This window comes from Nyctibius grandis, chromosome 6 (assembly GCF_013368605.1).
Source record: "Nyctibius grandis isolate bNycGra1 chromosome 6, bNycGra1.pri, whole genome shotgun sequence".
In the NCBI taxonomy this organism is placed as follows: Eukaryota; Metazoa; Chordata; class Aves; order Nyctibiiformes; family Nyctibiidae; genus Nyctibius; species Nyctibius grandis.
In genome coordinates this window covers 38447557-38470305 of record NC_090663.1, presented here as the reverse complement: position 1 = coordinate 38470305, position 22749 = coordinate 38447557, and the positions used below count along the sequence as shown (strand labels likewise).

The following is a 22749-nucleotide window of genomic DNA, read 5'->3' as shown; positions in this document are numbered from 1 at the left end:
CTCTGCTAAATGCTTACTATCTTCCATCCCACTGCCTCTTCCCTGAATTCAACCTATTGACGAGATCACATTTTCCCAATCACCATGAGCTTAGCCCACCAGCTCTAGTCAGACCTCCTTGCCAGACTGAGTGAGCATTCAAGGACGTTCTCACCTCCCCCTCTCCCTTCTCCAACAGGCTCTGTCTCTACCCACAAGTCCCACTGGAACATCAGCCCTTGGCTAGAAATACCCAGAAGCCTTCCTGGCACTGACAAGGAATTTACTGACTTGGAGTAAAATGCAGCTTGTGTCCTGAGAGGAAAGGACTGACAGGAATATTACCTCTTTCCCCAAGCCTTCCTAAATGACTGGTCACATAGCTTACCTTTGATTTTGGTTTGCTCTATTTTAAAGACTATTGGAAAAGTTGTAGAATCATTTTGCCTTTAGAGGACCAAGAAGGATCAAGACCAGAAACTATTAAATCCAAGGCAAGAGCAAACTCCATGACACAACTTTTTCACAGCAAAATAACTAAGAATTCAAAGAACATTGCTATTCCAAATTACTTTGAAGTAGATTAACAGAAGTCCTGTCAGTCATTTACAACATATAACTGTGCAGCTGCTTGTTGTAATTCATAACCTACATGAAGAAATCTACATATAGGTTTTTTAAAATGTTATTTTTAGGTATGTTTAACAGGGGCCCACTTAGTTTTTCAACAGAAGTGTGGGTAATAAATCTGCCTGGAACTGAAGTGTCAATCAGTTAAAATAGACTAACCCTCTCTCACAAAACATTTCTACAAGAGAGACACAAGATTCCTCCTGATCAGCAGGTAGTCATCAGAGAACTCATCTACAATGTTTAAAATTGCCTCCTTTGCATAACTTTTGAACCTGCATTTCCCATGGCTCAATCACTACTCTTATTACCTGGCTATATAGTACACAATGCTTTAAAGCAGCTTCTTTTCAACTTCAGGCAGTAAGGCAGATGGGGCAGAAAAGGGAAAGTAGTATTTTGAGAAAAAGGGACATAATTAAGCTTAAAATTAATTTGCAAAACCTATCAGATCCTACACAAATAATACACGTAGAAAAGCATGATACAATTTAGGAAACAGTATTTAATTTACGTTTAAAAAAAAAACCCAAACAAATGCCTCTGGAAGTGAACATCAATTTGCTAACATTGTTTATGCTACACAATTTAAAGAGTTTTAAGTCTTGTTTTGCAAGTCTTGCATAGTCATTTACCATTCTGTCCTCCTCTGATCTTAAGAAGGTTGCCACAAGCTGAAACATCAACAAAAATGTTTTACAATTTTGTAAAAGCCTGTTCCATAAAATTCAGAGTCACGAGATCTAAATTTAGCTAAAATATGTTAACAAATAGTAAATTTTTGTAATTAACTCAAATTGATCTAAGAAGTGAAATTTCTCCCATACCACAAATCTGTTTCCACACAGATTAAATGTGGTATGCATATAGCACAAAGCAAACCCACTCTCATTTACTGCCAGAAAGAGGAAAGCAGACTATTCAGAATGTAGACTTCCTTTGGCACTGATCCTTATAATAAGCCCAAAATATGCCGCAACAGCTCCTCCCTTAGGGAGCTGCAGAAAAAGAAATTTTGGAAGACTGGTCCTCCCCCTTAGTCACTCAGCTTCAAGGTCAGAATACAAAATTTATTTTGAAACGGCTACCGTGTTGATGTAATTGCTTTACCTAATATTCCATACAAAAAGTTATAAAATGATCAGGAAAAAACTGACTGTATTCTAAATAAATACGCTTCCTAATTGTATGTAAAAAATCTAATGGCTGTTCTCCACAGTTTATGCCTTAAGTTATAAAAAAGGTTTAGGTTAGTTTATAACCTAAACTTTAAGAACTTGAGTTAAGAAGAAATGTATGACGACACTACTATCACATTATCATTAGTAAGCATATCACATTCTGAATCTTCTTCCTATTGGCAAAAGTATGAAACCAAACTATTTACAAGAACTGTTTCCTTTCTCTGCCCCTTCAGCAAAGTGAAATGTAGCACCAAATAGATCTGATAAGTGATCTGATGTTTCTTCAGTCTCCTCTTCCTAATTTTTTGAGATACTCAAGAGCACTACTTTCAAGTTTGTCTGTGCTTCAGCTACTCAAGTTTGCATTTCTAACACAGCCGTAAAATGTTTTACCTCTAGTAACGGACATAGCTAACTTTGAGACAGTTCATTATGCCACGCACAGTAGTGAATAGTAATTCAGATTTTAAAGTGGTATTTCATACTAACATTGCGTATAAATTACAGATTAAAAAAACGAACTGAAAAATCACAAGGTGAAATTCTTTTAGCAAGGGAAGTAAAATTCTTTGGTGAGCATAGAGACAATGCATGGAATCTGTTTCTTTGCATTAAAATCCTGCCGAGTTGAGCAGGACTCATACTCTGCCACTCTGCGATTTACACGAGTCAAAATCTGCATAAGTTCAAGTTTCCTTGCATGTTCCTTCAGCATTTTACAGAGTGACTGAATAAACCAGGAGCCTTCAGATGAATTCCTCCAGGAGTAATAGCCTATGGAAGAGAGAGAGATTAAATTGACCAGATGTAGTGGCTTCTGATACAGGACAGGATAGCAACTAGGGGAACAATGCATTGTTTCCAATAGCAATCAATGTTTTAAAATAAAAACTCAAAACCACTAACCAACAAAATTTAGGTTTGATAATCTCCCCAAATTCCAACTCAAAAGATTTCTCTCATCTTTTCTAATCTAAGAAAACTTTAAGTAGGTAGAAAATAAAAAGGCAGGAAAACTATCTTCTGCTGCAACAGTCTTAGCCATTAATGACTTACTACTTCTTTATAGAGTACACAGGACAGGACAGTACGAAGGACAGGGACAGTACAGACGGAGCTGAGATGCAAAATGGATTTCGGTGTCACTATCTTCAGGACTACATGCATGAATTAAAGACTGGAACCTACTTCTGCTAACTGATAACGTAAAGGGCATACTAAGGGCTCTGCCACTACTGATTTTGCTTAAGGATGCAATGAAAATAGAGTCGATAGGCAAATAATACGCACCCACTTCTGAATACACATCTACAGATATCTGATCGTTTTGTTTTCTTCGAACTAATACTACCTTTTACCTCCTGCTGAAAATTATTTGCACAACTCTGATTAACTGAATTTATAGCAGATGAACATTTGAGGGTTTGCTAGGGAGAAAGATGTATATTCAGGTTTTGGTTTACTTTTGCAGGAACTGAGAATAGCAACTACCTCAAAAAGAAATCAAAGCAGGGGAGAAAAAACAATTGAGGGAAGAAAAATCGTATTTCCATGAAAGAGAACAAGTGAAATAGTCACCCACTGACTGGACACAACTGCAAATTGTCACTTACAGTATCAATACAAGCTGATATATAGATACAATTTCAGGAACAAAAATTTCTTTGCAAGTCTCTCACCTGGAGCTGTAGAATATGCATACAGGAAGTCTGCTTCTACAGGTATTTTTTGACACATTGTTTCTTCTGATCCACTGTCTGCCTCAATACCAGAATCTAATTCTGTCCCTCTACAAGCCTATTTGGTGGAAAGAAGAATGGAAAATAAAATAAAAAATAAAGAAATAAAGGCAGCGATCATGATCAGCATACTGATTTTTTTTTCTGTTTTAAAGACAATAATATCCCCATGAAAAAAAAAGGCAAAAATAACAAGAATTTACGTGTCACATTTCCATTAGACAGACTCAGAAAAAAAGTAACTAGCGTTTTTTTAAATCAACTATACAGTTTGGATAAGATCAATATTCATTCAAAAGTGTATTCAGAAACTCACTAAAATATTGACTAAAGTTCAGAAAGATTTTACTTAATCCATAGAATTAAGGTAATGCAATCTCAGCTATTACAAACACTGCCTACCTAATAGGGCAGACTGTGCCACTTTTAGACCTGAAGAGAATCTTATTCTGAAAGTAATTCAATTTAAATCAATTTTAGAAATAATTAACTTTTTTTTCACTAATAATTAATGGGAAACAATATTTTTTTTTAAGTATCCAGCTGATTTGATGACCGTTGTTCAACTGTATATCACCTGAATGAAAAAGAGCTTGGGTTTTCCTGCTAAACTTCTGCACCTGTCACCTCTGAAAAGGCTTGTTAGTGCTTTCAGTTCAAGAGGGCCATCTGTACCATAGATGAATCCTTCATCGCCATGGCTTAGCAACACGCAAACAAAACTGCTTCTCTTGCTGTGATCTGCTTCAGAAACTTGAAAGAAAAAAAGAGAATTATCTTAACTTCTTGCATTCCCTAAAAGCTTTGAACATTTGATGCTTCCTACATGACGGAAGCCTGTAAGAACTAATTCCCACGTCTAGAAACCTCCAACCAGTTTTCACTTCTGAACAAAAGGAGCCAACCTACTTTACTTCAGGAGGTTGGACACAGAAAACCCCAAATTAAAGGCCAATCCTACCCATTCTAAGACATGGCTACAGAACTGGGCCATGAACATCATGAGGAGACTATCCTGGTTTGGCCCAAACCAGGCCAATTAGTCTTGGAGAAACCAAGGTCACTGCTAAATTCCTCACTGCTTATGAGTGAAGAGCCGAAGGGGGGTCCCAGCTGCAGGGGGGAGCAGACAGGGCAGGTGACCCAAGATTGACCAACGAGGTATTCCATCCCATACACGTCATTCTCACTTTCCTATTTATCACTAACCCACTGCCTCCTGGAGGTGGGGCCCAGGAGGGAGGGGCCCTCCTGTCTTCCACTGATTGGTACCAGCTTTGCCAATTCTCCAGTTAAAAGCCTGCAGGTGTGATGGCAGGGGGAGCTACTGCATTTTCTCCTCTGCCCGAGGATTTCCAAGCTCTTGATCTTGGTTTTGTATATATTTGTATATACTTAATTATTTCTATTATTATTACTATACTCTTTTTCATTATTATAGTTTATTAAAACTGTTTTAACTTTCCAACCCGTAAGTCTCTCTCCCTTTTCCCTTTCCCTTTGGGTGGGGGGGGAGGGTTAACAGAGAGCATCTGCCACAGGTTTAAAAGCCAGCCCAGCTTTAAACCGTGACAGATTTATTGGTGCCCAACGTGGGGCTCAAAAGAAGCTCCAACAGGTTGCTCTGATAAGTTGAATCCTGGCTCTGGTAGGAGGAGACCCAGAGAGCTCAGCTGAGAGAGTATCAGATTTCTTCCTTTGAGATTTATGAGGGGTTGGAAATTAAAACAGATAGTGAAAATGGTGATGTCATTTTTGAATGCTGTGTTATCTCATCTTTTTATAGAGTTTCTTTCACAGTTGAGTATTGCAATGATGCCTTACCTGCCGTGGGCACTGTGTTATTGCTTGCTTCTTATGAATGTTTACATGCAGTTTAGCAGTGGGCGCTGGTCGAAATGTATTGTTTTGGTATGGGGTTTGATACTGATTTATGCTGTGATAAACTGGGCAGTTAATATTCTGATCTCTTATCTCTATGACACAATGATGGGCAGCTTTAATCGCGAATCAGTAGCAGCAACTTCATCTGCACGCTCCAGTCGTCCTTTAGCTGATTCTGTTAATGATTACACTTCCAGTTTTACTTTGGGAAATAGTACCTTCTCCTTTTCTGCCAAGCTGATTCCACTAGATTTTGCGAAATTAGGATGGTGCTGTCTAGGTGGCATGTTTTTATTTTTGGTTGTCCTGAATGTGTTTCTGATGTGGGATAAGATTAAATATCGGTGCAGGGACAGTTGTAGGTGTTATGCAGCCACCTCAGATCCTACAGCATGTACTGCCGCTATAGCCACTAAACCCACTGAAACCTTGGCAGCCTGTACTACAGCTGCTACACCCCCCAAGATGGCCACTGCAGCTACTCAGACTCTCAGCACTCCCACGACAGCCACTGCATCTACTCGGACCCCAGCATCTATCGAATCTGTACCAATTGCTCCTGTAACCAGGAAGAAATACCAAAAGAAATCAGCTCGTGAAGAGGAGGATGATGACTCAAGAGCCTTCTAAGACAGAGCCATCATATGACCCAGGTGAGGGCCCTTCTCAGGCAGAGTTAGGGCCTGACACAGATGGGGGTTTCCTCAATCGTCCTTTTAAAGAAGACCCCTCACAGAAGAAAGGTCCTTCTAAAGCAGAACTATCACAAGAGAAGGACTCGGACGTAGAGATAACCTACCAGTCCTTATCCCTGAAGGACCTGAGAAATATAAGGAAAGACTTCAGCCATTATGACGGTGAACCTATTGTTACCTGGTTGCTCCGATGCTGGGATAATGGGGCAGACAGCATGCAATTAGATGGTAGAGAAGCCAGACAGCTGGGATCCCTGTCCAGAGATGGTGGTATTGATAAGGCGCTCGCAAGAAAGTCAAACACTATCAGTCTCTGGAGGCGACTCTTGTCAGCTGTAAAGAGCAGGTATCCCTATAAAGATGATGTTATGAGTCACCTAAGCAAATGGACCACTATAGAAAAAGGTATTAACTACCTTAGAGAACTAGCGGTGCAAGAGATCATTTATAGACACCCGCGGGAAGTTGTAGATCCTGTAGATCCTGATGAAGTGGAATGCAACCGATCCACGTTCCGGAAGGTTGTGAAGAATGCTCCACCGACATATACCCATACATTATCAATATTGGTATGGGGAGAAGATGATATGGCACGTTCTACTGTGGGCGAAATGGCTAACTGTATGCGACAGTATGAAGATAGTATTTCTTCCCCACTGCAGGCACGCATCTCGGCTGTGGAAAAACTGACTAAGGAAAACAAGGACTCATTTAAACAACTGTCAGACAAACTGTCCAAGATCGAGAATAAACTTGACTCTCTACCTACACAGGCGCGCATTGCAGCTGTTAAAACGCTCTCCTACAGGACCAGCTCAAAGGAAACGGAACACATCACGAGGTATCCTGTGGTTTGCCCTGCGTGGTTATGGGGAGGACATGAGCAGATGGCATGGACAACCTACCAGTACCCTACAGGCACGAGTATGTGAGTTGCAAGCTAAAAGAAATACCAGAGAGAATTTTTCTAGGAGGATGGCTGCTCCAGTTACCAGTGAGCAGGACCCCAGTCAGGGTAGATGGGCCTCAAATTCCTTTTTCCCAAGTGTGAATAGGAGAAATGAAGGTCCAGTCCCTGTGAGCAGCACGAATCCATTTCTTAATTAGGGGGGCCCTGCCCCAGCCAGGTGGAGGAGAGGGACAACCGAGTTTATTGGACTGTGTGGATTCAATGGCCTGGCACATCAAAACCACAAAGGTATCGAGCCTTGGTAAACACTGGTGCACAGTGCAGCCTAATGCCATCGAATCATAAAGGGACAGAATCTATCAGTATTTCAGGAATAACAGGGGGATCTCAAGAGTTATCTGTATTGGAGGCCGAAGTGAGCCTAACTGAAAATGAATGGAAAAAGCACCCCATTGTGACTGGTCCAGATGCTCCATGCATCCTTGGCATAGACTACCTTAAGAGAGGGTATTTTAAAGACCCAAAAGGATATAGATGGGCCTTTGGTATAGCAGCTGTAGAGACTGAGGACATTAAACAGCTGTCTACCTTGCCTGGCCTCTCAGAGGATCCTTCTGTTGTGGGGTTGCTGAAGGTTGAAGAACAACAGGTGCCAATTGCTACTACCACGGTGCACCAACGACAATATCGCACCAATCGAGACTCCCTGATCCCCATTCATAAACTGATTAGACAATTAGAAAATCAAGGAGTGATTAGCAAGACTCGCTCACCCTTTAATAGTCCTATATGGCCAGTGCAAAAGTCTGATGGAGAATGGAGATTAACTGTGGACTATCGTGGCCTAAATGAAGTTACGCCACTGCTGAGTGCTGCTGTGCCAGACATGCTAGAACTTCAATACGAACTGGAGTCAAAGGCAGCCAAGTGGTATGCCACTATAGACATTGCTAATGCATTTTTCTCTATTCCTTTGGCACCAAAGTGCAGGCCACAGTTTGCTTTTACCTGGAGAGGTATCCAGTACACCTGGAATCGACTGCCCCAGGCGTAGAAACACAGTCCTACTATTTGCCATGGACTGATCCAGACTGCACTAGAAAAGGGTGGAGCTCCAGAACATTTGCAATACATTGATGACATCATTGTATGGGGTGATACAGCAGCAGAAGTTTTTGACAAAGGGGAGAAAATAATCCAAATTCTTCTGAAAGCTGGTTTTGCCATAAAAAGAGGCAAGGTCAAGGGACCTGCCCAGGAGATCCAGTTTTTAGGGATTAAATGGCAAGATGGGCGTCGCCAGATCCCGATAGAGGTGATCAACAAAATAACAGCTATGTCCGCACCAACTAACAAAAAGGAAACACAAGCCTTCTTAGGCGTTGTGGGTTTCTGGAGAATGCATATTCCAGATTACAGCCAGATTGTACTCCCTCTTTATCAAGTGACCAGAAAGAAGAATGATTTTCAGTGGGGCCCTGAACAACGACAGGCTTTTGAACAGATTAAACAAGAGATTGTGCATGCAGTAGCCCTTGGACCAGTCCGTATGGGACAAGATGTTAAAAATGTGCTCTACACCTCAGCTGGGGACAATGGTCCTACCTGGAGCCTCTGGCAGAAAGTACCAGGGGAGACTCGAGGTCGACCCCTAGGATTTTGGAGTCGAGGATACAAGGGTTCCGAGGCCAATTACACCCCAACTGAAAAAGAGATACTGGTAGCATATGAAGGAGTTAGAGCTGCTTCAGAGGTAATTGGTACTGAAGCACAACTTCTCCTGGCACCTCGATTACCAGTACTAGGCTGGATGTTCAAGGGCAAGGTTCTCACTACCCATCATGCAACTGATGCTACATGGAGTAAATGGATTGCATTAATTACACAGAGGGCTCGAATAGGAAACCCTAATCGCCCAGGAATCTTAGAAGTGATCATGGACTGGCCAGAAGGCAAAGACTTCGGAATGCCACCAGAAAAGGAGGTGACACGTGCTGAAGAAGCCCCACCATATAATGAATTACCAGGGGATGAGAAGCAGTATGCCCTGTTCACTGATGGATCCTGCTGTCTTGTAGGAAAGCATCGGAAGTGGAAAGCTGCTGTATGGAGTCCTATACGACGAGTCACAGAAGCCACAGAAGGACAAGGTGAATCAAGTCAATTCGCAGAGGTAAAAGCAATCCAGCTGGCTTTAGACATTGCTGAACGAGAAAAGTGGCCAAGGCTGTATCTTTATACTGACTCATGGATGGTGGCAAATGCCTTGTGGGGGTGGTTAAAGCAGTGGAAGCGAAGCAACTGGCAGTGCAAAGGTAAACCTATTTGGGCTGCTGAACTGTGGCAAGATATTGCTGCTCGGCTAGAGAAACTAGTCGTGAAGGTACGTCATGTAGATGCTCACGTACCTAAAAGTCGGGCAACTGAGGAACATCGAAACAACCAACAAGCAGATCAGGCTGCTAAAGTGTTCCAAATAGATTTGGACTGGGAACATAAAGGTGAACTATTTTTAGCTCGGTGGGCTCATGACACTTCAGGTCATCAAGGGAGAGATGCAACATACAGACGGGCTCGTGACCGAGGGGTGGACTTAACCATGGACTCTATTGCACAGGTTATCCATGATTGTGAAACATGCGCCGCAATTAAGCAAGCCAAACGGTTAAAACCTTTGTGGTATGGGGGGCGGTGGTTGAAATATAAATATGGGGAGGCCTGGCAAATTGACTATATCACACTCCCTCAAACCCGCCAGGGTAAACACTATGTGCTTACCATGGTGGAGGCAACCACCGGATGGTTGGAAACATACTCTGTGCCCCATGCCACTGCCCGGAACACTATTCTGGGCCTTGAAAAGCAAATCTTGTGGCGACACGGCATGCCAGAGAGAACTGAGTCGGACAATGGGACTCATTTCAAAAACAGTCTCGTAGACAACTGGGCCAAAGAGCATGGCATCAAATGGGTATACCACATCCCCTATCATGCACCAGCCTCTGGGAAAATTGAACGGTATAACGGGCTGTTAAAAACTACCCTGAAAGCAATGGGGGGTGGAACCTTTAAAAACTGGGATAAGCATCTGGCACAAGCTACCTGGTTAGTTAATACCAGGGGATCTATCAATCAAGCTGGCCCTGCTCAGTCAGACCTTTCACATACAGTAGAAGGAGATAAAGTCCCTGTGGTGCATGAAAGGAATCTTGAAATTGTCTGGATTCTTCCTGCAACGGGCAAAGGTAAACCCATTCATGGGATTGCTTTTGCTCAGGGACCTGGATGTACTTGGTGGGTGATGTTGCAAGATGGTGAAGTCCGATGTGTCCCTGAAGGTGATCTGATTCTGGGTGAGACTACTTAAGTCTGAACTGTATGTTGTTGCTGCATAAGTGTCTTTCAGGTTAAGACAGTGGTGATGAGACCGGAACTAGCTTCATCAAGTGGCGTCCAGTAACCTCCTCGAGTCTGACATCTTTAACCTGCAACCCGTGGGCACGAACCATGACAAAAGAGAGACTGCTAGCCAGAGAGACTGCTGAGAGACTGCTAGCCAGATGGAAACCCACAATCCTGAACCAAATGAACTTGATGAACTTTTTGCATAAAGATGAATCATAAACTAGTGACATGTGTATATATATTTGAAAATGAAAAGGTAGTGGTGATCTGAGTATGACATGAATGGTATGGAATAAGGGGTGGAATGTCCTGGTTTGGCCCAAACCAGGCCAATTAGTCTTGGAGAAACCAAGGTCACTGCTAAATTCCTCACTGCTTATGAGTGAAGAGCCGAAGGGGGGTCGCACCTGCAGGGAGGAGCAGACAGGGCAGGTGACCCAAGATTGACCAACGAGGTATTCCATCCCATACATGTCATTCTCACTTTCCTATTTATCACTAACCCACTGCCTCCTGGAGGTGGGGCCCAGGAGGGAGGGGCCCTCCTGTCTTCCACTGATTGGTACCAGCTTTGCCAATTCTCCAGTTAAAAGCCTGCAGGTGTGATGGCAGGGGGAGCTACTGCATTTTCCCCTCTGCCCATGCTGGGGGGGAGCAACTCTGCCTGAGGAGGATTTCCAAGCTCTTGATCTTGGTTTTGTATATATTTGTATATACTTAATTATTTCTATTATTATTACTATACTCTTTTTCATTATTATAGTTTATTAAAACTGTTTTAACTTTCCAACCCGTAAGTCTCTCTCCCTTTTCCCTTTCCCTTCGGGTGGGGGAAGGAGGGTTAACAGAGAGTATCTGCCACAGGTTTAACAGCCGGCCCAGCTTTAAACCGTGACAGAGACAAAGAGGGTGTTCCCACAGCGTCTCAAAGTCTGAATGGTACACCTCGCTAATGCAGTAACGGTCAACAGCCTCGTGATCTGGGATCAGACTGATGGGAAGTTCCGAGTTTTGTGAAAGGCTGGGGAAGTCTTACCTCTCTTCCCAGAGATGCTTCAGCTACTTGGATTACATGGAAACTGAATATAGCATGAAGTTGTTGCAGCTGCAGGGACCTAGGTACTAGCATTACCCCTCTCACTCTTGCCCTGTAGCAAGGTCTAGAAAGATTTCTCAAGCCTCTGAACTTTGCACTTACAGACATTTCGGGTTGATATAAAATGTCTGTAGATTTATATTTTTTTTGCATCTTGTGGTACGAAAAGAGCATAGAACAGATATTCTCTAATGTCTTTTGTTGCCTGACATTGTGGGGATTGTACTTGAGGACCAAGGACCATGATGATTCTTTTAAATACATGAAAAGATACAAACATGGTTTAAAAGAAAGGAACCAAACGGAATTCTGACTGGGAAACTCAAGAAGATGTCAGAGTGTGTAGATTAAAAGCGTAGCAGTCCCAAAAGTTGAAGTCTCCTGATTAGATCTTGCCAAAACACTGACTTTCTATTCTGGAAAAACAGAACTATTTAGATTTTTCTCAAGTGATGCACACTCAGGCATTTCTGCAATCTACGGACAAGCACTGCATCTAGAAGAGTTGGGAAGGGCTGTTTTTTGGGAATCTCTACTTAGGTTGCAGTCTGTAGTTTACACTGTCTATTTGGAAGCCTTATAACCCGGGTAAGACAGAGACCTTTCCACTTTCAGCTACTGTCAACAGACAGGCTGCAACTATACTAATAAATTAACCATGCCTGGGAGCATTCTCTGGCATAAACATTAACTGGCACTAGAGAACCTACATCTATGTTAGCAAACACTTACATTAAAAGAAAAAATTCAACAAACAAACAGGATCACTGCACGCTAACTGGCTGCTGGGAATAATCCCTGGAACACTTTTACTGTTGAACTGTGACCTGGAACAGTCTGGGAGAGTGCTAGTAGGCATGAGCCACAGTCATGCCAGAGAACCTTCCAACAGTTAACTAGAATAGACTGTGTTCCAGGACTACAGGTACCTCCAGGCACCATTTAATTTACTGGTCTAGATATAGCCAAGTCCAGACAAAGCAGGACTAACACTAACAGTAGTATAAAGCTCTCAATTGACAGAGGGGTGTTTTGTTTCACAAGCCAAACAAAACATGAATTGCTTCTCTAAGAGTAATTCAGTCCACATGCTTGCAGTTCTGGTCCCTCAAACAGAACCCGCCCTGGATCAGAACACCTCTTGGGCCACACCGCTAAGCATATAGCACAGAACCCCTCTACCCAATTAAGCAGGTGTCTTTCCAACTCACAGAGCTTCAGTGATCCCAGGGTCAGAATATAAATCAGTCTGCATTTAAGTTTCATCCTTTTTTCCACCCTTCTTTAGAAGATGAGAAAGGGTATGGAGACAACAGTCATGGCACAAAAGTTGGAGAGACAGCAAAGATGAATAAACATAGAAACTATGATGTACATGTCATCCTTAGCAACAAACCACTGGTAGGTGTGAAACACCATCTAAAAGAACCATGGAAGAAGAGATGTGAGCGCTAGAGATGTAGTTGGAAACAGTGGTGGATTTAATACACACAGTGAACATATTATTACTTACCATTTTTCAATAGTTTAAAAATGTCCCCACATGAAAGATCATTGTTGATCTTTATTTTATATCCCAACTTCATAAAAACATCTCTGACACTTGCAGCATCTGCATCTGTACCCGAACGGGGTAACATCCCTACACATAAGAAAAATGTATTATTTTTTTATATCATATAGATGGCATGGTCTGATTGAGCCAAATTATTTTCTCACTTATACCTATATCAGTCTGGAATATTATTCCATTATTCCAGATCCACTCTTAACAGAAAAAACATTGCACTGTTATACATGCACACCATCTCCCTCTCTCTGTACCTATACTGTAGATCTATCTACTCCTTATTTTTCTATCTACCTGTCTACATAAAGACATAAAAAAGGACTTCATTTGCAAAACAGAAATCATGACTAAAAGGTAAGACGGACTTGTACTGCCCATCAATTTTTCTCCCCGTTACTGCTATACCCTAACGTGTTCCCTCTATGCATATTTGGAAGAATGCACTGAAACGAATCACATCCATTCAAAACACTTAATTTTAGATTGCAATCAAAATTGGTCTGTGTATTTAATTTTGAAGAATACTACATGCCACTAATTTATCTAAATTAAGGGAAAAACTTAAAAATTTGAAAATGGTACCGGTCTGTCTGTGGAAGTTCTTATTGTTTATTATTACACATTCCCCCATCTCTGGATAATCCATTCTATAACTGTAGTCTGGCAGAATTCCAGAGTCCATAGACTTGCTGGCAGGTAGGTTCTTTCTGTATAGAAATCAGACAAGCTTTAGGTGTTAATTTCTGATCACTCTTCTCTATTTTCAAAATAATAATAAAATAAGGTTATTTTAGCAAATTCATTGAAACTGGTAAGGTTTGCTACTTGTTCCCTAGAAGTTCCATCAGCAAGTTTGCCAATGAGACCAAGCTGAGTGATGTGGTTGATACTCTAGAAGGAAGGGATGCCATCTAGAGGGACCTTGACAGGCTTGAGAGGTGGGCCCGTGCAAACCGCATGAAGTCCAACAAGACCAAGTGCAAGGTCCTGCATGTGGGTCGGGGAAATCCCGGATACAGGCTGAGCGATGAGTGGATTGACGGCAGCCCTGAGGAGGAGGACTTGGAGGTGATGGTTGATGAAAAACTGAGTATGAGCCAGCAATGTGCACTTGCAGCCCAGAAAGTCAATTGCATCCTGGGCTGCATCAAAAGCAGTGTGACCAGCAGGTCGAGGGAGGTGATTCTCCCGGTCTACTCTGCTCTCACGAGACCCCACCTGGAGTACTGTGTTCAGCTCTGGAGCCCCCAACATAAGAAGGACATGGACGTGTTGGAGCAGGTCCAGAGAAGGGCCACGAAGATGATCAGAGGGCTGGAGCACCTCTCCTATTAGGAGAGGCTGAGAGAGTTGGGACTGTTCAGCCTGGAGAAGAGAAGGTTCCAGGGAGACCTTATAGCAGCCTTCCAGTACCTGAAGGGAGCCTACAAGGAAGCTGGAGAGGGACTTTTTACAAGGGCATGTAGTGATAAGACGAGGGGTAATGGTTTTAAACTGAAAGAGGGGAGATTTAGATTAGATATTAGGAGGAAATTCCTTACTGTGAGGGTGGTGAGACACTGGAACAGGTTGCCCAGAGAAGTTGTGGCTGCCCCCTCCCTGGCAGTGTTTAAGGCCAGGTTGGATGGGGCTTTGAGCAACCTGGTCTAGTGGAAAGGTGTCTCTGCCAGCAGCAAGGGGGTTGGAACTAGATGATCTTTACGGTCCCTTCCAACCCAAACCATTCTGCGATTCTAAGTTATGTCTGTGAAATCAGTTGGTAGATCTGATTTAAGACTAGTGAAGACTGTACTTGCCCAGAGATTAAAATAAATAAAAATGCTTTGTATAGTAATGCTCCCAAATAAAACTTTTGTTTCAAGTTCAGTAAAATGTGCACATACACAAATTAAAAAAAAAGTGAAGTCATTTGTATTTGTAGTAATCTTCTGTGCAACTTGTAACAAGCTTAAAATTTAAAGAATTGAGAAAGAACTGTGTCTAAAATGATAATACCTCTGCACAGAAGAATATGAAAAATTAGTTCAAGGAAACCAATTATTATAACAACAAGAAATCAGTTCAGTTTTTTTACTATCACCTTTTGAAAGCTATGTACCTGGAGGCAAGATCAGCTCTGAGATTGTAAATCTATTCTGAATTCTAACCAGAAGTCATACTACCAATCAGTTTTCACAAGTAAACATTTAAAACCTAGAAAATGACCAAGACCCTACAAGCAGCTGTAATTCTGCCTTAATGTGCACACCAACTACACCACCACTCATGACTCTGCAATGGCTGTCAATTTTACTCAGTCCATACATGCTGAAGCCGGTATGGCTTTTCTTATTTAAGCATATGGGTAAGCGGTTACAAGACAGGGGCCTGCTATCACATTGTGTTCTACAAATAAAAAGTCTGTAATGCCCTTAAATTTAATTTTCATTGAAATACTAAAAAGAATGACTTCAGAAAGAAATTAAGTTCCCAGAGAGAGCATAACCTGATGACAGTGCTACACCAGCGTAACAACTAGCTGTCACCAGGAAGAACAGGCCTGCGTTTCCTCCCTTCCACCCCTGTAAGTTCCCCTTGCACTTGTGCTTCCACACACATAACCTTACAGCAGGTCAGCTCAAGCAGCTGAACTGACTGCCACAGGTTCAGGTGAGCTCTAGAAGCAGTTCAAGGGAAGAGGTGAACATTCAGCCCAGGGTGAGGCAGCAGCCTCTTTCAAGAACAGCTAACCACTTGATAATACTTATCAAGCCAAGTCTAACTGCACCACAAATGTTTTGCTTTTTAGCGACTTGTACGTACACATGGCCTATTCTGTCAGAGACTGTATATTTTTCAAAGTCACTACAACAACTCTAATCGTTGTTTATGATTATTATAATTTACCATAATTGAAACTTTTCTTTTTAGCATTATTTCTTCTATGGCTCTGGCCTTCTGTTACAGCACAAGATTCCTCAAGACTTAAAGTGAAGACTTAAACCAAAAGTACCGCACTTACCCTTTGGAACCAGGAATAGATTTTGCATCTGCCAGATCTTGCCCTAGATGTGGTCCATCTCCTATGTCTGCCATTATGGCTCTCAATTATCAGCTTGAAAACATAGGAAAATAGAAATATATGACAGTTAATTTTCATATGAAATAGTATCTTCAGATTGCTTAATTTTTGTTAGGTTTCCCTAAAGCCTTACACAACCAGAGAGCAATTTTTTAGAATTATAGAGAAAACATGAATGTTAAAAGGAGATATTCACACAGAGTAACTTTAGCCTAGGAGGATTAGTATTGGTAGGCAAAAAATAGCATTTCTGAGTAATTCCTACATATCTTATATTTGAAAGAAGAACACGAAATAGTTTTCTAAATTACTGCGTTCTAAAACACCTCTGGGATAAACAGTCTGCAGATCCCTGTGGCCAAATCATTGGAAATGCCTACAAAAAGCAGGATAAGAGACAAACAAATTGAAAACAATCTTTAACATACTGTAATGTCCGTACATGCATTAGTAGCATTTTAGTATTATGAATGTTGTGTTATACATGGATCCTTCCATCTCAGTAAGACAGAAATCGAGATCCAAAACCAAGCAATACAAGTTATCGGACGTGTGCAAAGACTACCATAGAAGATTAGATTTTGAGTCATAGTATTCTGAGAAATAAATAATTTCTCTGCATTCCATTTCAAATGAAACATTACTGCATCCAATCCTAATTGGCGTATGCGAAGGCAACTGCAATATAAATAACATAAAACCACGACAACATAACTCTCTGCTGTGGGCTGCTATTTACTTTTGATCAGAACACAGGACAAGAAATCATGAACGACACTAAGTCAGAAATCAATTTAAAAGCAATAAACCTCCCTCCCAATTACTCTGTGTGTATTTATGGAACATATTACCACAAGTTACCTTTAACTCAGGACTCAGAAAAGGATTAAGCATCATAAAGTTAAATTGCCAGATAGGACAAAGTAATAAATGCTTAGAATTAAAATAAGTGCTTAGACCTCAAGAAACAAACTAGGCACTACAAGGCAAGAATTTTAAAGAAATTTACTTAGCAGATATATTTATGGTAAATAGGGATGTACAAATAACCAGACCAAGCAGTAAGATTTGCTGGTCAGATATGATGAAGATTCTTACTTAAGGCTTAGGTTCTTTGGTGGCAAACTATTTTTCCCATCTTACACCATTATATTATTATTTTATTAAGTCTTTTAACTTCATATCTATACTCTAGCTAGTACACCATGAACATCCATCTTCTGTGGCAACAATGATGCATCAGAAGCACTAATCTAGGTACATACAAACCTCTTTCTTTCCTTGTTTCTTAAAAGACATTTACTTATATTTTTAGTGACTTCAAAAGATCTTCAAGGTTACTCTGAATACTATTTCTTTGTACCTTGGAGCACTGATGTAATTAAGAAATCTTCTTGCTCACAAAATTATTCCAGACTTGAGAACTTTATCATGTAGATTAGTAGCACACAGGAAATTTCCTGAAAACCAAATTACAAAAATATAGAATAAGCTTGATATTTTAGAAATAAAATTTCTAAAATACATTATTACTTTATATTTTAGAAATTCACTTTAAAGACAGTATCATAGGGCAGGAATGATATCTACGATGCTGAACTTGCCTGCCTAGCACCATGATCTGCATTCATTCATCCTAACTTCAAAGTCTAGTTCCTTAAAAGTTCTCTATCTGAAAAAAGACAAGCACTTCCAAAGGTTAATTCAAGTACCTAAGACCTGTGGCAAGACAGTGATCCAAGCCTATGCCTTATCATTGGGCAGGGAGCATTTTCATTGACAACAAAGTCTAGTCTAGAGAGGCAATTGGTGCATCTACCCAGCTGTAACTGGAAAGCAGAGCTTCTGATCCTTGGGAAGAGGAAAGAATGGCTTTCATTGACAAGAGCACTAGAAGTCCCCTGCTCCAGCAGAGCCCAGCTTCCACGTGTCTCTATGCCTCTTTTAACCCTGTCCCTAACACAATCATCCTTGGCTTTGGTTCCCAGCTTTCCTCAGCTCTCAGCCTGACACTTTTGAACAAAACTTTATTTTGTAGGAAAACATCCAACCAGACTGACCCACAATTCTGACACAACTCATACTGTTCCTTCCTCTGGAGCAGCACTATGTGCAGAAGCACAACCCAAACCCTTTGCTGTGGCTGGGATTAATAGGAGAGACAGGGAAAAGTTTAACTTTATTCCTTGTTTGTTCTTTATCTACCAACAGTAATGAAGAACCACACCATATAAAAAAGCACAGTACCATGTACCAACTCCGTTATCGAAACCAGCCAGCAGGTGTAGTGAGAGCAGTGTAGCCATGTCAGCATAGAATTCAACTCCTGCTACAAGCCCACGTGTTTATCCCAGCTGTCTGGCACTGCGAAGATCCACAGAGCCAACACTGCAAGTACATGAACCAGCTAGTGTAAACTATTAAATGTACGCCTGCATGAGCTGTGGTCACCTCTTGTCTATCATACGAGGCAGCCTGGGCTACCAGTAACGACTTAGAGAAAGACTCAGCTAAAAAGCTAACACCACTCTGGCCAACAGATGAGACCTTGGAATCATTAGGGAGGGTAAGTGGATCATTAGGCTGCCTTGGGTTGGCATCAGGTGTGCTCCAACCAAACTGTTGCATCCCATTAGGGACTGGTTTTAGTAAGCTGGTGGGAATAACACCAGTGAACAGCAATAGACTTAAGTAGGCAAACTGGAGACCTAACAGACTGGGACCATTGAATGCTTCTATAACACAAATGTTGAAGCATGCTGCAAACAATAAGAAAGATCTTCAACATTTAAGTGACCTTAAATCAAGACTTATCTCCTTGACCCTTTTGCAACCTTAAAACTTAAAACTCTAAAACTGCTGTCCTTGATCCAATACCAAAGAAAACAAAATTTGAAGTAGCTAGCAAAACCTACAATTACAATGAACTACAGTACTTTGTTTCTGAAAAATGTAAAACACATTTTGTAATACCGTATCATAAAAATATTTCTTACTAAAGTCTTTGCAAGCCTAGCTCACAGCCTAGTGTTTCAATTGTTTAATGAAGCGTTAGAGCTCACTGCGTTCTACTGCATCACAACTGGAGCTTGTCTAAGAGTCTTTACAGAAGCTAGAGAGATAGTGAAGAAAAACTGGGCAGTGTACGTTAGGCATTTAAAATATGCACGCTTTATCTTCAGAATTGAATCTGTAACTCACCTTTAAATCCATCAATTTCTGAGCACCTTAACGCACCAAGTCACTTGCACTTCTTTAAAGAACAAAAGACATCCACAGAGAGATACCCGTTTTGTTGCTAGGCACTCAAATGCACGTTTTAATCAGCAGTATGTTTTCTGCTCTAAAGCACTAGTCAGGGTAACAGCAACCTTCTCTGGAGGACGGTGCTGATTCTAACAGACCACTAAGAATTGCCTCATCTTGGTTTAGGTAATGCAATGATGTCATGTTCTGTCAAGCAGAATACTCATTTCTCTGTAGAGGATGATCTGATGCTGCTAGGGATAGGGGGAAAAAAATGAGGACAATGCATTAAGAATTTAATTTAAAATTGTTATTCTGCTCCTTGATATTCTTTTCTCTGACAGCTTAGGTAAGATGAGCTTTCAACTGTAAGGAAACTTAAAAAACAAGTAGCTGAAATGAGCAACAGAATTTTTTAACCTAGCAGAATACGTTCTGTAGGTTTTAGGAAGCTTATTTTACAACATTTTATCTGAAAAAAATATAAAGGTTTTTAAAAACCCTATGAGACAGAGATAGCAAATATAAGGATGATGCTATAATGAGCTTTACAGATACTAAGTAGTAAAAAATAAAGTGGTTCAGAAAGGTCCAAAACTATGCCCAGCAAGCTACCAAAATTGACCGGTCTCTCTGTATAGCAATAAAAGCAAAAATATATTTTGCCTTATATAAATGCAGTTGTTTCAAGGCTTTTCTTTTGATAGGAAAATGATAAATAAAACCATGGTTTTATTCCATTCAAGCCTGGATTTACTTATTCTACCTAATGAAAATAAATTCATATCATCATATATTACCACTGCCATAAGAACCATCAGGTTTCTTTTTAAAGCAATATTTATTTGAATTGTAAACCAACAAGAGAAATTAATGACATAGTGATAAAAATAATACCAAAGCTTCTCAGGGAAGGAAGCAAATAACTGAGTTGTCTCTAGTTACCAACTGTATTTTGAAATATGCAAACCACAGGAGACAAGACAACACATGTTCAGTATATGCCAGCTGCTACAAAGCAATGATTGTAGCAATATTAAAATACATGTCCAAAACAGAAACCAGTATTGTAAAACATGTCCTTAAAGATTAGAAAAGAGCAGTTTTCCACCTCACGTGACTGCAAGAGAAAATGTCAAGCATTCAAAAAAGGTATTTTTTGTACATAAATGTATACGTGGCACATTGCGATACTAATGCAGACATACAAATTAAGAATTTTCCATTCTACAATGTATAATGATAAACAATAATTAATAATGGAAGGAAAACATAGAAGCTGACTGTATGAAAAAAATGAAAACATTTGAAATATACCATTATGTTTTCTGTGTGGCATTACCCCCCCTACTAAATGCTGCTAGCACTGATGGAAGCATGCCAATACTGTGACAGCCCTTCACATTACTTCTGCTCTGGATGTGGTTGTTGCAAAGCACTGACAGTGGGGCCAGCACTCTGATCTTCCAGAAGCAGACAGACTTTCAGTCAGTCAGCATTAACCTGCAAAATCAGCAAGACCTGAAATTATTCTGAGAGTAGATGGGACCCTTGCTTATTCATTCACCTATACCTATTAACCACATCAGATAATAGGCTATTAACCTGCAACAGATAATAGCCTTGTCAGGCTCCTTTATGTTAAGGACATGGTGTGTTATTTTTAAACCTACCAACTGACGAGAAGCAGGTAATTAAAGGAGAGAAATACGAGTTGGAGGGGAAAAGACTAGATGACCAGCGCTACCCTTCAACCCAGCAGGGAACAGACAGGACCCAACAGACCTCGGACAGGGCCTTCTACGTGCTATAAAAGGCTGCCCCAGTGCCTGCGCGGCCTCAAGCACGCTTCCCCTGCTCTGGCAGGATGGGGACAGCAGAGCCAACCGCTCGCTCCGTCGCCCCCGTGAGCCCCGCCTCGGGATGATGCCTCCCAGCCACCGCACCCTCACTCTTTGTTAGCGACCGGGTCGCTGCCGAGCCATTTTCCAGCCGAGGTTTAAGCCGCTGTCTCCAAAGCTTTATTTTGGTAGATCCAAACGCAGATTTTCACCCTGTGTTTCCAGTTAGTTCGCAGTCTATCGGAGGGACACCAGAAAGCAGTTTAAAATTAAAGCTCCTCCCCGCCCCCCCTTTTGTTTAGGCAGCTTCGCCACAAAAACAGGCTTAAATGAGCCAACTGTCCGCCTTAAGCTTCTGGAAAACTAATAACTGTGCCACTCGCTCTCCCTCCGGGAGGGGCAACGGGCGAGCGCTGGGGCGGCAGCGCGGCCGGTCTGCTCCCGCCGCGCCCGGGAGCCAAGGCACGGCGGCGGGCCGAGGAGGGACATCCGGCCCCGGCAGCCGCCCGCCCCGCCGCCCGACCTGCTGTGGCAGGCGCCCCGCGGGCAGGTGGGGGAGCGGGAAGGCGGCGCTCTGAGCCGGGCCCGATCCGGGCGAGCAGCGGCTCTCCTCCCGGCCCAGGCATAGGGAGGCTCCCGCTCCCTTCAGCCGGCTCCCTGCGGGCGAGGTGCGAACGGCCGCCCCCGCCGGACCGAGGCCCCGCGGAGCCGGAGAGCCACAGCCTGGCCCCAGGCGGGCGCCAGCCAGCCCTACCCCCCACCCCTCCCCGCTTTGTTCAGCCCAGCCACCGCGCCCGCAGCCCAGCGCTCCCGCCGCCACCACCCACCGGCTGTGCCGCCTGCCCGCTCCACCAGCGCTGCGCTCCAACCTGCCTTCCCCGCGCCTCAGCTCGGCTCGGCTCGCCTCGGACAGCGGACCGCCGCTGTACGCGATCGCCTCGCTGCCCCTCTGGCTCCTCCCCGCGCGGGGCGGGGGAGCCCGCCCGCCCCAACGGCACGTCGTTCAAACGGCGGCGGCGGCAGCGCAGGGGCTATGGCGGTGAGTTGGGGCGGCAGGAGGCTGCCTCCCTCCCTCACTCCCTCTCCCCCTAGGCCGTTCCCCGCCGTGCGCGGTGGCTCCCGGCCCTGAGCGGAGACGACGTGAGGCCGAGCGCCACGGCTGAGCAGGCGCGCGGGGCCGCCTGCGCTCCCCTCCGCTCGCCGTGGCCTGCCGGGCGCCGCCGAGCCGGTACTGCCGCCGGCCCCCGTCTCCTCAGCGCGGGGCTTGCCGCGGCGGGGGGGCCGGCCCCGCGGGTGTGATCCCTCACGCCCCGAGTGCCCCCGCACCATGCGTGGAGGGGTGCTCGGGCGAGCCTTGCGTGGGTTTGAGTGCTGAGGCTGTTACAGCTGTGCTTGGTGCTGTTATGTTTGACTTCGCCGGACACAAACCCTGTTGTTTTTTGTCTTTTGTTGTAGTTCCTCTGTGTGCTGAAGAAACTTACCTTTCTGACAGAATGGTGGCTTATAAAG

At 42.8% G+C, this 22749-nt stretch overlaps 1 protein-coding gene across 3 annotated transcripts; it reads right to left on the bottom strand.

Moving 5' to 3' along the window:
- Positions 1–1094: 1094 nt before the first annotated feature.
- CASP3 (caspase 3) lies at positions 1095–22175 on the bottom strand. Of its 3 annotated transcripts, XM_068403188.1 has the most exons (8): positions 22068–22175; positions 17517–17613; positions 16094–16186; positions 13675–13799; positions 13036–13164; positions 4110–4285; positions 3473–3590; positions 1095–2567 (listed from the first exon to the last, which is right to left on the bottom strand). In XM_068403188.1, the coding sequence occupies exons 3-8, from the start codon at positions 16165–16167 to the stop codon at positions 2341–2343; spliced, it is 849 nt and encodes a 282-aa protein (XP_068259289.1). In that variant the 5' UTR covers positions 16168–16186; positions 17517–17613; positions 22068–22175; the 3' UTR covers positions 1095–2340. The 3 variants fall into 3 exon arrangements, with proteins under 3 accessions (XP_068259289.1, XP_068259291.1, XP_068259290.1); XM_068403190.1 differs by lacking the exon at positions 17517–17613; XM_068403189.1 differs by lacking the exons at positions 17517–17613; positions 22068–22175 and adding an exon at positions 17423–17506.
- Positions 22176–22749: the final 574 nt, after the last annotated feature.